The sequence below is a fragment of the Pteropus vampyrus genome, unplaced genomic scaffold (assembly GCF_000151845.1).
Source record: "Pteropus vampyrus isolate Shadow unplaced genomic scaffold, Pvam_2.0 Scaffold152, whole genome shotgun sequence".
Taxonomy (NCBI): domain Eukaryota; kingdom Metazoa; phylum Chordata; class Mammalia; order Chiroptera; family Pteropodidae; genus Pteropus; species Pteropus vampyrus.
In genome coordinates, this window is record NW_011888933.1 from 2,315,271 (window position 1) to 2,328,421 (window position 13,151).

General features: G+C 39.3%; 1 protein-coding gene across 1 annotated transcript in view; it reads left to right on the forward strand.

The window, feature by feature from the left end:
• The window catches only part of DYTN (dystrotelin), a 53,561-nt gene that overhangs the window by 3,284 nt on the left and 37,126 nt on the right, over window positions 1–13,151 (forward strand). The window contains exons 2-7 of the mRNA XM_011369670.1: window positions 3,469–3,543; window positions 6,182–6,383; window positions 7,271–7,356; window positions 8,165–8,265; window positions 12,401–12,472; window positions 12,746–12,909. Of these exons, the coding sequence (XP_011367972.1) occupies window positions 3,469–3,543; window positions 6,182–6,383; window positions 7,271–7,356; window positions 8,165–8,265; window positions 12,401–12,472; window positions 12,746–12,909 (700 nt within the window). The remainder of the gene's footprint in view (window positions 1–3,468; window positions 3,544–6,181; window positions 6,384–7,270; window positions 7,357–8,164; window positions 8,266–12,400; window positions 12,473–12,745; window positions 12,910–13,151) is intronic.

The window sequence follows — 13,151 nt, forward strand, 5'->3', positions numbered from 1 at the left end:
AAAAAAAACAAAAGAGGGTGAGAGTTCTTAAACAAGATGGCTTGTTTTGGTGACATTTTTAGGCATAGCCCACATTCACCTGAGGTAAGTATTTCAACTTAGGATCATATATTGATCAAATCAATATATGTTCAGGGAGGGGCCTTTGGTGTGTTCTAACTCCTCTGATAGGGTTCGGTCTGATAGAATTCAGTTCAGTGCCATGATGAGTCTGATAGGGTTCAGTGCCAAGATCAACTCAGCGGTTTAGCACAGTGCCAGGCACTCAATATCCATACGTGTAACAGATAGGACTTTACTCCGCAACGCTCGAGGGCGACAAACATCCTTTTGCAAACCAAAATAAAGTCACTGTAGCTTGGTATGAAATTTAGACTGAATGAAGTTTAGGAGCAAGCCACCCCTTTGAGACAGACAGAAACCTCTAAGGTTTTTATCCTGAACATTGGTCTGAAATGTTCAGACCATTTGGTCTGAAGTGCCATTGTGGCCACCACTTGCTATGTTTTTTCTCTTTGGCTTTTGAGTCCACTTGAACACATGGGACTCTATGTCAAGATTAGACACAGAGATCCTTGCCATGCCTAATGTCTGGTCTCCCTGGTTCCACCATGCAAACGTTCCCTCCATTTAGTGAACTAGTATAAAGGCAGACCTGGAAATGACCTCCAAACCCCAACTCCAGACAGGCTTCTCCTAGCTTCCTGTCTAGGCATCAGCTCTCTCCCTCACCAGAAAAAAAGAGAGAGCCATAGCTAGAACAACATGACATCATGACTGGTTTTCAAAAGTGAAGGAGAATCCAGAAATGTGTGCATGAGTCCGGGAGGAGCCAGGAGAAACAATGAGGTTGAGGATTCAGGACGTGGGCATCCAGGTGGTATCTCATGCACTAAAGCCTCTCTCAGAGGGAACCTATTCTCTTAGCCACCAGCACTCTTTCACCCTTTTGCTGGTGAACCAGAGCACCTAATTTGCTTCAGAAGAACAACTTCGCCCTGACTTTAGTCTGTGAAATTCTGGTAGTGTTGATTCCAACGCTCCCGTTTCCATGAGTGGCATTAATATTTTGATGGGCTTTTCACACTAAGGCTGGAGTGGTGTTGGCTTCAAGGTCACCCCTCAAACACAAAGAATCTGTCAAATCTCTCAAAGGAGCAAAAAGAGTGTAGATGTTGGAAAACAAAAGAATAGACATGGAAATACTGCCTTTTTATTTTTTAAATTCTCCCACTGCTGCAAGAACAAGAAAGAAATAAATGTTGCCATAAATTATCCTGCTACGTATGTTTAAATCAATGAAATCCAACTGAGCAGTCCCTTACTTGTTTTGCTGAAGGTCTGTTTAGCAAAGGCTAAAGAGCTGGCTGTGTTAATAGTCTCAAACACTGTTCAAACATACATACCACTTTCTCCCAATTTCCTGAGTTTTATGGTAAGCGACTGACATTAAATTGGAAACTAGTTTTATTTTCCTCAAGGCATCTCTCCTTCAGCATAATAAATACAAGTAAGTCCTGAGCTCAAAGCTTGCCTGCATGTAAAACCTTGCCTCCAAGTTAGCATTAAGCATATAGACTCTATTTAATTGAAATTTGTTATTACAGGACATATCGGAGAAGCAAAGTTGCATGGCAATTCTTTCCAGTTTGTGGCTGGTTTCCTCTCTCATTTGCTACTGTAACAATTCCGAATTTTCACGTACCTCAACATTCCAGAATGTTCCACTCCGCCATCTCCTCACCACTCTGAGTGAACGTGACCAGAACTTCATGAGGAAAACAGAAGGCCTCTGACATGCACTCTTCTGCACACCACCATCCTACCTTTTTGTTCTCCCTCTCAGGGAATGAGGCACAGGCTTCATGCCAAAGCTAATTCCTTCACCTGTGTACCCTCCCCCAGCCATTGTCTTCACTTTAAGGATTGCATTAGTCAGCAATATTTCAGTTGCTTTTGACAGAAAAACCAACTCAAAGAGGCTTTATTATTTTATATAATTAATTACCCAAGGCAAGACTAGCTTGCCCTGGGCCCAGAAAATGTCCCCAGGATGTGATTTCTCTCCATCTCCGAGTTCATCTCTGCTTTCCTGTGTGTGTGTCAGTTTCATTCTCAAGTGACACACCCTGACAAGAGAATAACTGCTGCTTCAATCCAGGATTCCAACTTCAAGTCCAATAGAAAAAAAAAAAATTAGTTTTCTTCCCTGATAACTTGAACAAAGAGTCTTTGATTCGAGTTTCATTGGTGTATTCTTTGCCAGAATTTGGTGATGTACCCATGTCTGGGGAGGGCGATGAGCCCCTCACTGACTGGCCAGGCCAGGGCCACATGTCCCTCATGGAAATAGGAGAGTTGGAATCCACACATTAAAATTTTATGGACTAAGTTCAAGGGTAGGTGATTCACTAAAAGAAAGGTGAATAGATGCTGGTAGCTAAGGGAATAGATTCCCCCTAAATGGGACTTCGTTATACCAAGTATCACCTGGATTCCCATGTCCTGAATCCTCAACCTCATCATTTCTCCTGGCTCCTCCTCTCCGATCCTTGCCTACATTCCAGAATTTCTCTTTCAAAAAACAATTTCGATTTTACATGTTGTTCCAGCTATGGTTCTCCTGCCTTCCCTTCAGATGAAGAATCTTGAAAAAGCAGCCTCTTTCATGTTTTTTCTTCACCTAACATTTATCAGTCAGTCCTGTGCAGTTTGATTTTTAACCCCATGACCACACTGAAACAGCTCTTACGAAGCTCTCAATAATCAAGTTAATCATAACAAGCAGAGGCTACTTTTTAGTCCATAGTTGATTACCTTGTGGCTTCCAGGTACTGAAGTATTGGCTTATCTCTACCATCTGAAACTCACCTTCCTTGGCCTTTATGCCATTGGTATCTCCTGGTTTCTTTGGCTTTCCCTTCTCATTCTTTCGCTTAGGTGTCTCTTCCTCCTCTGTTACTGAAATGATTATGTGAATGCCACTAGAAATTAAGCTCTTCATGGTGGGGATTTTTATCTGTTTTGCTAACTGCTATATTTCAAGGGCCTGGAATCATGCCAGGGCCACAGAGTAAGAGCTCAATAAATATTTGTTGAATGAATGGATAGATTTTTGAGTCATTTTTTATATAAATATACATGTATGTACATATGACTAGAATATGTTAACAAAGTTGAGTTTATATAAAAAGTGGACAGATTTGTGGAGGAGTACTCCTCACTCTTTGGTGGATTCCTTAATTCGCTGGGCTCAGAGGGTGAGTCTAAGATCACTTGTAGCCTCAGATACTGTAAACAATTATAATTTGTTCCCAGGTAGGAAAGAGAACCCTAGACCTTAATTTCTTTGCCTACAAAATAAAGTGGGGCTACGTGATCTCTAGGATTTCCTTCCAGAATGGGAGATTTATCTAACGAGATGGTTCTTGTTATATTGATCCATGTTATTTCATGTTTTCTTTACAGATGCTCTTAATAGTAGTGAGAATTCCATTTATAGAACAGCCTTCAAATTACAATCATTGCAAACCATGTGTCAATGTAAGTACAGCTCTCTGAAACACTTGAAATAATCTGATCCTGATGTGTGATGTGAAATTCACAAAGAAAACAAAAATTCATGTGAGTGACTGCCAGACTACAGTCTTGCTCTGTGGATTTCCTCCATTTGTAACAGAGAAGGTGGAGGGAGGAGGGGACACCATGTGTGTTCAACCCAAAGATAGCTTCACTGGCTGAGATAGAAAATGATTTTTGGATGAGGAATTTCTTTTTCTCTATTTAGTTTCTGCAAAAATTTTTGGCTTCCTCTTCAGAGTACCAATATTAAGGCAAAATAAAATTACAAAATAAGTTAGTTTAGCATCTGTGCTTGTAGATTTAAGTATGGACATTTTAAATTCCTTCTACCACATAAGATTTGCATTTTTCAACTTGTACTTCTTATGTCTCTCTGAACATGCAAAGGTAAGTTCAGATGAATAATCTTTGGGCCATAAAATTTAATACTATCTCAAAAATTCCCTAGGAACAGTTCTTTTGCATTAAATTTATATCTGATTAAATATTATATTTTTCTTTTCCTATATTGTTATCTAGGCAAAATAAAGTAAAATATAGTAAACACATTTATCCCATAAAAATTCCCCAAAATAAAATAAATTGGGTTCTGGCTATGAAAAACATTCAGCACATCTAAAGTTATTGATTTCTAATAAGTTCTATATTGCATTTAAAAAATCACTTCATGTGAAATGAGTTATGGCATTTATCACATCAAACCTAAAAGAAGCTGTGTTATATATATGACATTTCTCCTAAAGATTGAATTTTTTATATTTTGCTTTCTGCCACAAGTTACATAGACAAGTGATTTTCAAATTGTGCTTCATGAAGTGTGCATGCTTGTGAAGCAGGGCATGAAAGGATTAGCAAGGTGGGAAAGGAAGTATAGGCAAGCCAGAAAAAACAAAAAGACCATCTCCTCAAACAGAACAACTCTACATTTCTCTATTTTCTACACTGCATTTCTGTATAAGGGTCCTTGGCTTAAAAAAAAAAAAAGGTTTTTTTTTAATCACTGATGTAAACAAATAAACTGACTTATAACTATTATTTATTATTCCAGGGAAGGGTCAACAAAAAGCAGAATATGCTCACTAAAAATCTACCCTCAATTATGCTCTTTTACCTGGAGAATTTCTCCCATTAAAGAAAGTTAGCATCGAATGTTTATATAAGCCTTTGTCATTGATGTCTGGGTAGGTACAAAAAAACGTAACCCGACGATGTACTTCTTGTACTTTTTATTATCCCCGATATCATACACAGTAAATATAAATAATATTCATGAGAAATATTAACAAGACACAAAATTAGTAGTTAAAAGTTCTAGAAAAGATGTCCAAACAAAAATTTGGAAACAAAAATGTCTCTAACAGAGATAAAACATACCATGAGCTTCAGGCAGCAGGATCTGGGGAGCATCACTGCAAATCTTCTGGTGAGATTAGTGGACACCACTATTCTCTGTTTCGTTGTGATTCAGAAGTTTCAGCAGAAGACACAACTGCCCTGTGTGCAGCATGCCAGGGCGAGGTGATAGGTTTTGCGACTGAGTAACAATAAAAGATTTTGCAGCCTCTACCACCTACAGCTAGGTTTTTATTAAAGTCACATTTTGAAAATTACTTCTCACTTCCTTAAACTCTCTCCTTAAAAGCAGTATCAGAGAACAAATAAAAAATTGTATTATGCTTGCTAGATTTCCTATCCGTGTGGTTGATTTATGAAGTAGAGAAAAGCACAGGATTTTATCACTTCACAGGCTGACGCATTTTAAATGCCAGCAGCTCTTGGTGCCACTGACATCCCCATCTCTCAGATGACACAAATGGGTGTTTATTCATTTTGTCTGTCACTCTCTGTCTGCAGGAAGCCATAGGGTTAGTTCTATTTCATTCTTCCTTTATATTCATTGCTTTGTAAAAATTTTAAGAGGTGGTAAAAGAATACAAGAAAGAAATAAACCATTATTTTTTGTAAGCAGTTTGGGTTTTATTTAGTGCCTTCTCCAGATAATACTACTAATGGAACCAAGATCCAAAAAAGAAATATTATTGAGGCGAGGGTGGGACGTAAAGTCTAATACCAAATTCAGCAACTTCTCCTTTATAAAGATCACTTGGTGTTTTTTAACTAAGGCAATTGCATTTTGACACACGATATTCCTTCTGAAGTTAGGGTGCAGACAGGAAAAACTATATTTGAACATGAAAGGTCATTTTTCTCAATCCCCTTTAAGAACATAAACATGTTTTCACCAACTATTTACCACAAGGCTATTTTTCAAGTTTCTCTCACTTTTCCTCCTTTTAACTAATTTTATAAAGCAACATCATAAAGGTTACACTGGCAATAATTTTACAACTATGCTTTACTAACAGATGTACTTTTCCAAAATCAAATTGACTGTCAAAATAGTAATGTCTCCATTATACACAAGAGATATGTGTCAAAATGGTGGTCGTATCTAACTTCTTTTAAAAGAAATAGCTGCCATTAAACAAACAGTCTTCATTAAACAGTCTTCATTAAACACTAGATGACATTTGCTTTGTTTGAAGCCTTTTGTTCCCATCAAGAAAATAAGACTCAATTCTTCGTTTGCTTTCTACAGTGGATTTAATTGACAGTTCTCTGGTTCAGCATGTCCTATTGCGTCAACGTTTCTGGGAAGCAAGAGAGAGCCCCCTCTCCGTGCAGCAGCTTTTCCAGGCCCTCCAGGAGCTGTTTCAGAGAGTCGGGGTGGCAAAACCAGGACAGGTGCATCCCAGAACTCCGGAACTCATTCTGAGCCTTCTCACCACCATGTATGACAGGTGAGGGTGTGGAGGTTAGGCTGTGACCTCAAGAGTGGTGGTTAGCTGGCACTGGTCATTGACTATTTGGTGTTGTCTAATGTTTGCTTGAGGCTTGATGTATAAAAAGACTTATACGTCACCTCCCACAGTCCCACCTCCAAATTCCATCACATTGGGGGTTAGGATTTCAACATATGAATTTCGGGGGAACATAAAAATTTAGAGTAAAAAAGAAATATCACCCCAAAATCTGCTGCACAGAGACAAGTACAGTTTAACCATCTGGCAAATTCCCTATAATGTTTCCTTTTCTAGTTTATTATTTATTTTTTTAATTGCACAAGTAATATATAAACATGTTCTCAAAGCCATTTTTTCATGATTTCGGCTTCCTTAAAGATTAAGCTTTTGACTGCATTTCTAATATCAGTGCCTGCCTCTAACAGGCCTCCTGCCTGTGATACTTGCTCTACAGGTTTGGAACCTGCACAGCCAAATAGGATCCGAGTGAGAGACTATAAACTAGTGAAGTCCTTTTCGGTGTAAATGTTTGCTCCTTTCGATTGTCTTTAGTACCTGTCTCTGTTGTTTGGTTTCCAAGCATGTGGGTCCTGAAGGAGTGAGACTACCCTCCACGAAGACAGGGTAGCCCCCTGTCTCCCCAGTGCATAGTACAGTGCTTAGCACAGAGAAGGTGCCCAATAAATATTTGTTGAACACATGAATGAATGAATGAATGAATGAGTGATAAAATATTTTAATTTAATTCTTAGTCCTGTCCAATTCTAGATACAGGAAAACATCTAGATACAAGTAAAGCTTGAACTGTTACACCATGTCAAAAATGTTCGTTAAGAAAATCTCTGCTTTTCCTATTCTCGTCTCTGTGTTTTATTGCCATGCAGCACAGGAACTGGTTTTCTCAAGCTTGTACCTGCAGCCGCTGCCTTGATTGCCCTGTCAGGAGACAGCCCTCTTACAAAATACAGAGGTAAGATACACAGGAGTGTTGAGTGTGTGAGGCATAGCGCTCTCCAAATCTCCAACACATCACCATCTTCACTCGCTCCTGTATCCCAGACACCCAGGCTCTTGTTTGGCACAACTTGGAATTTTCAAGATGTCAATCTATGCTTTCTAATTATTCATTACCTGGTTATCCTTGATATTTATTCATGTAGGGATTATTCAGACACTGGTGATTATTATTCCTTTAAAGACTGGGACTCTCCTCACACTGCTGTTTACCAACCTCATGGTCTTCATCATCGTTGTGCTGGATTATCGAGGGGTTGAAATGTGCAAAGGCTTTCAGTAGTTATCAAATTATCTAGTTTGGGAAGTTTTCAAAATAGAAAGCAACGAATCAAGAAATATAATGTTCCTCAAAAAGAACACACTAATCAAAAACAGACTCACAAATATAGAGGACAATCTGGTGACAGCCAGAGAGGAGCGGGGTTGGGGGGCTGAGAGAAAGCAGTGAAGGGTTAAAGAAGTACCAATTAGTAGTCGATAGATGGTCACGAGGGTGGGGAGCATGGCATAGGGAATGCAGTCAACATTAATGTAATTGCTAGGTGGAGAGCCAGAGTCAGGGGGGTCGTTTTATAAACCATATAAATGTTTAACCAATGTACTCTATACTTGAAACTACTAATAAAATAAAAGAAATATAACATTCTTTTTTTTCTCTTTCATACCCACAAATAAACTGTTTAGAATTCAAAGCACATACTCTTCAAAGACACATTGCAAGAAATTAAATTTAAGATTTCTTTTCCTCCTTATGCGTCTAGCTCTTTTTCAGCTCTATGCAGAAAATAACAGAGGAGGTTATGATTCTGGGGCACGCATGACTCGAAGGGTTTTGAGAAACCTACTAACAGATCTGCAGCAGGTAAATCTCTAATACTTAAGAATTCTCAGTGTGTTCCAGTTATTAGTCACATCTGTTATTAAAGAATCTGATTTCTAGCTTACTACAATTCTCCAAGCACTCCCTCCCCTCTATAGCCACTGCTATAATCCGAGTACAGACCCGATCTGTTGCAATTATTTCCTAGCTGGCTTTCCCAACTCGAGCCTTCCCTCTCTCCCACACTATTTCCAGAATAAAACCAGTGACTTTTCCAAAATATACATGTTGCCCTCATGTCTAAAATTCTTCACTGGCCATTCACGTCTGTAGAATAAAGCCTGAACTCCTTAGCGTCATAAGCAAAGCTTTCATGATTGAACCAATCCTTCTCGTTTCAAAAAGAGGTAAAATTGTGATTCTCATACAAATATAAAATGAACATGCGTTCAAAATTTGATTTTATTTATGCATTAAAAGAGGGCACCAGTAAGACTAGTTGAAAGTGATAATCAAATAAACAGACAAACCGAGAGATTAGGAATATTAAAATGCCTTTGAAGGTGGCTTTTGGGGGAAGGGGAGAATTGTTCTTCAACCAGAACAGAATTTATTTGCATGTCTATAGATAAGAATTATTTGCATTTTGATCAGTTTTATACATGGTAACTTTAATATCTACAGTTGTAAAATAGCCTTGTCAAATACAATGATGTATATCTCCATAGATTCAGATAATCTCCATTGAAATGATATCTAGTGGTTTCTTTTGCTTATTCCACAGTGTTTAATTTTTCTTTACACTCCTTATACCCTTTTCACTTCTGCATATCAAAATCCTTACTTTGCCAACACGTGCCAAGTTTCCCATGTCTGACTTACGCAGTTCCATTTATCTGCAACACCTTTCACTTGACAAATACAGTTTATTGTTCAAGGTCATTCAAATATAGTCATCTCACTAAAAGCTTTTTTAACTCCCTGTGCATAATTTTGTTGTAGTACTTGTCAAATTTTGTTGCAGATTATAACCTAGATATATGCCTTCCCCACTGGGCTGATTCTCAAGGACAAGAATAATATCTCATTCATGTTTCTCTCTCCAATGGTTTGAAAACTGTGCGGCACTAAGGCCTTCAACAAATGTTTAATGAAAGCATAAATGAAATGCAATGCCGACTACTCAAATAGTTAAGATTTCCATGATTTCTTATGCTTTAAAAATGTACAAATTTAGTACTGTTACCCTCGTTCTGAGGGTATCTCTATTCTTCTTCCAGCCTCTGTAAGATCTCCACACTCGGTTTTCTACACTATGAAGCCACAGTAATTTTCTGTCATTTTTCTCCTGAGTCTCAGCTGTAGGGGAGGGAAAAATAATTTCTGACTAGGACCCTAGCCAGAGATTATTTAGAAATTACTTCTAAATTAAACTGGCAAAAGACAGATTAACAAGAGAAAAACAAACAAGTTTATTAACATGTATGGCGCATACACATGGGAGTTACCCAGTGATGAATGCTTTCATACCACCTTAACCTAAACAAAAGGAAAAAGGGGCTGGGCTTCTGAGTTGGGGAGGCAAATTAGGAGAAGGTGACCAGAGAAAGTGTGGTGAACAAAAGTTATTTAGTAAGGTGAGTTATTCAGATCTAAGTCTGTGTCTCCTCCATTGATAATTGTTCTTAAGAGTTCTCTTCTTAATGGTAGAGAGAGGAAAACACCTGGCAAATGAAAATTTCCTTTCCAAATATATATGTTCTTTACCCCCCCCCAAAAAAAACTTGTGCCCTATTTTTAGAGCTCTTCCTGCATCTCCTGGTTCTCAATGGCTTTTAGCTTAATAATTCATATGTCAAAGAGACATATTTTGGGGTGGCACATTCTGGTATCCTTCAGGATCAGAGATTCTGAACTGGATATAGCCATAATGGGGGTAAGGAATACGTAAGGAAGGAGATGATCAGAACTCTAGGACAGGGGGTATGGTTTGGAAAAACCTATCCCAAATTACCTGTTTTGCTTTGATCTTAGTATTAATATTTTATGTTCCTATTGATCATAATAATTAATGTTTAATTTATTCTGGAAGTTACGAACAATATTTAAAGTGTTTCTATTTCTTAAAGGAGCAATGATGTTGTATATAAATTTATAAGGTTAAAACATCGGGCCTAGTTATTTCAGAGCTGTTCCGGTGGTGGTCGTAGCACATGGGTCCCGATGCCCATTTTCTGCTAACTCTCAGGCACGTCTCAAGGAGCTACCGTAGCAAAGGCACTGACGGCACTACCCCGACAATCCCCACATCTCAGGACTCGAGCTGGTGGGGAGCCAGGGAAAGCGGGAGACCTGTCGGTCCACATACACAAACAGACTTCTAAGACCGGCCTATGAGGGTGAATGTGGTGAAAGAAGATGGACTGAGGACCATTTTCCTTCTCCTGTCCAAATCCTTGTGCTTGCTTCCTGACTACTGCAGCTGAATTCCGGTGAGCACACCATCCAACAGGCCCCCCAAATCTGCCCTTGTTCCAGGCTCAGCTGAGGTCAATGAGCTGCTGAAATGGCAGCTCCCGCAGAGCTGTCTCCCCCAATGCATTAGTATGCGCAGGAGAATGCTGTTAGGAAGGTGGAGATTTGCATAGCAAATTATCATCCCATTGACTTCCATTAAGAACTCAGAGATAGAGTCCCATATAAAATTCCAGGTCCCACTTGGCGATGCAAACCCCTCCCTCGAGAATCCTAATTATCATTTCAAGTGGTGTTCTGCCTGTGCCAGCGTGTCATCTAGCCGTGTTTAATTCTTCCACAGAACACCTGCAAGAAATTAGTCAAATGAGCAATTAATCTACAAAATTTTTGTTCACATGCTTAGAGCCAAAAATGTAGGTTAAAACCCACTACGGCAGTGAATTTTCTTTTGACTAGTGTCAGAATCACAGAGCTGGCAGGTCAATCTCAACCGATACACTTCCCTTATTTCACAAATTAGGTTAAACCCCTTTCCTAGGGCTCAAGGACAATGTCTAAATAAGTGATCCAGTTAGTTCACTAGCATTCACAGACCAATGTATGGATAATGAGTTATTTTTTCAGACAAAGGCAAAATAACATAGGGAATGGTTACTTGTATTTGGCTGGTGATGGGGTTATTATCAATTTAAAGTACAAGCCATCTTGTCACTATAAAGCAAATGTTTGTTGACTTCTGCCTGGCTAATTGTCAGCAAAGTGGTTCTAAGTGCCACTTTCCTGATTAGAAGAATGTTTATTCGAGTTGATGGACTCAGCAGGGGGTCTTTGAAATTACTTCTGAGTTTGCAGGCAATGCCTGCTGACAAGCTGTGCTGTAGAAGATGTCAGACTGAAATTAGGACCCCACAACCAAATGGGCATAAATGGAGGTGACAGGTAAACATAAATGTGCATATAGATAATGTCAGAGCCAAGTCCCTGGCCATCTTGGCAGGCATGAGGAATCCTATGTCCCTTAGCTAAACTCCTTATGGTAACTGTGATTGAAAGATGGAAACTATTGAGTGAGATTGAGCCATTGGAATAGATGTAAATTTGGAGTGTGGCAGAGCTTTGTAAAAACCCCCCAACAGAGAAGGGAGTCTTGAAATGAGATCTCAATTCTGTAGCTAACTCGCTTTCATTCATAACCTTGACCAAAATGTTAAGTCTCAATCACCTTTAAACAAGGATAAAGATTACTGCCCTATCTCAGAAACTGGCGTTAGTGAAAATGCGATGATGTGAAAGTGTTTGGAAAGGCTGTTCTTAAAACTACTCTAAATTTTAATACAGTATCATTATTACCTGTAATTCATAGGTAAACAAGGGCCGACAAAGGTTAAATTAATTTGACTGGGATCATAAGAAACAACAGAAGCTGTCGCTCATTGCCCCAGCTGCCAAACTTTCTTCCTCCTCTCCTCCCTCCTCCTGACTCCACTTCCTCTTGCTTATTCATCTATTGTCTCTATTCATACTTTGCACAAAACCCACACTTTTCTTGTTTGCTTAGATTAAGACAGTTCATCCAGTCTCAGACACCAATTCTTGTGACTCCATGATTGTAAGCACCACCACTCAGGAGTGCTGATGTCGGCGTCCACATGTTTTTCCATTTTCCAACAGCTGATGTGGGATTTCTTGCCTCTTGCAGATCCCAACTGTCGTGGGTGAGAGTCGTGCTCTGTGCTCTGTGGAAAGAGCTACACGTAGCTGTTTCCAAGGGGTGAGTGCCATGCAAATGACCCTGGGAGCCGGCGGGGAGGGCGGGATGGTAGACACAGTTGCTGGCTGATTTAAATTACAGACCTGTACTCCACACGACACCCCAGGTAACTTAATTGAGGAGGTCAACTTGCCTCTGACTTTTCGTGTCATGAACTTTTTCAGCAGAGCTGACAGAAACAGAACCCGAAAAGAAGAGGAAAATACATTTTCATCAATATTAGAGACCAACATCATTTCTAGAAACACATCAAAGTACACCTTTGTTTTTCAGGTGTTGAGCTCAGCAATCAAAGAAGAGAAATTCCTATCTTGGTTACAGTCTGAGCCTCCCATCCTCCTGTGGCTCCCAACCTGCTACCGATTGTCAGCCACTGAAATGGTCACTCACCCTGTTCGGTGTAGAATCTGCAGGAACTTCCCAATCAAGGGACTGAGGTACAGTCACTCACCACTATGACACGGACAGTCATTCTCCAAATGGCTCTAGATTGTAATTGTATCTCTCCAGATTCTTTTTTCGGTCCTTCTCACACATCTGGAGCTCAGTTGAGGTTTTTTGGGGGATCAGTAATTTCCTACATCAAGGATCCTGGTTGATAATAATTATTTTATTTTCTATGGTTAATGAAATATTAAATTCTTCAATTGACATCCACTCTAACCAGTAGATATTTTTA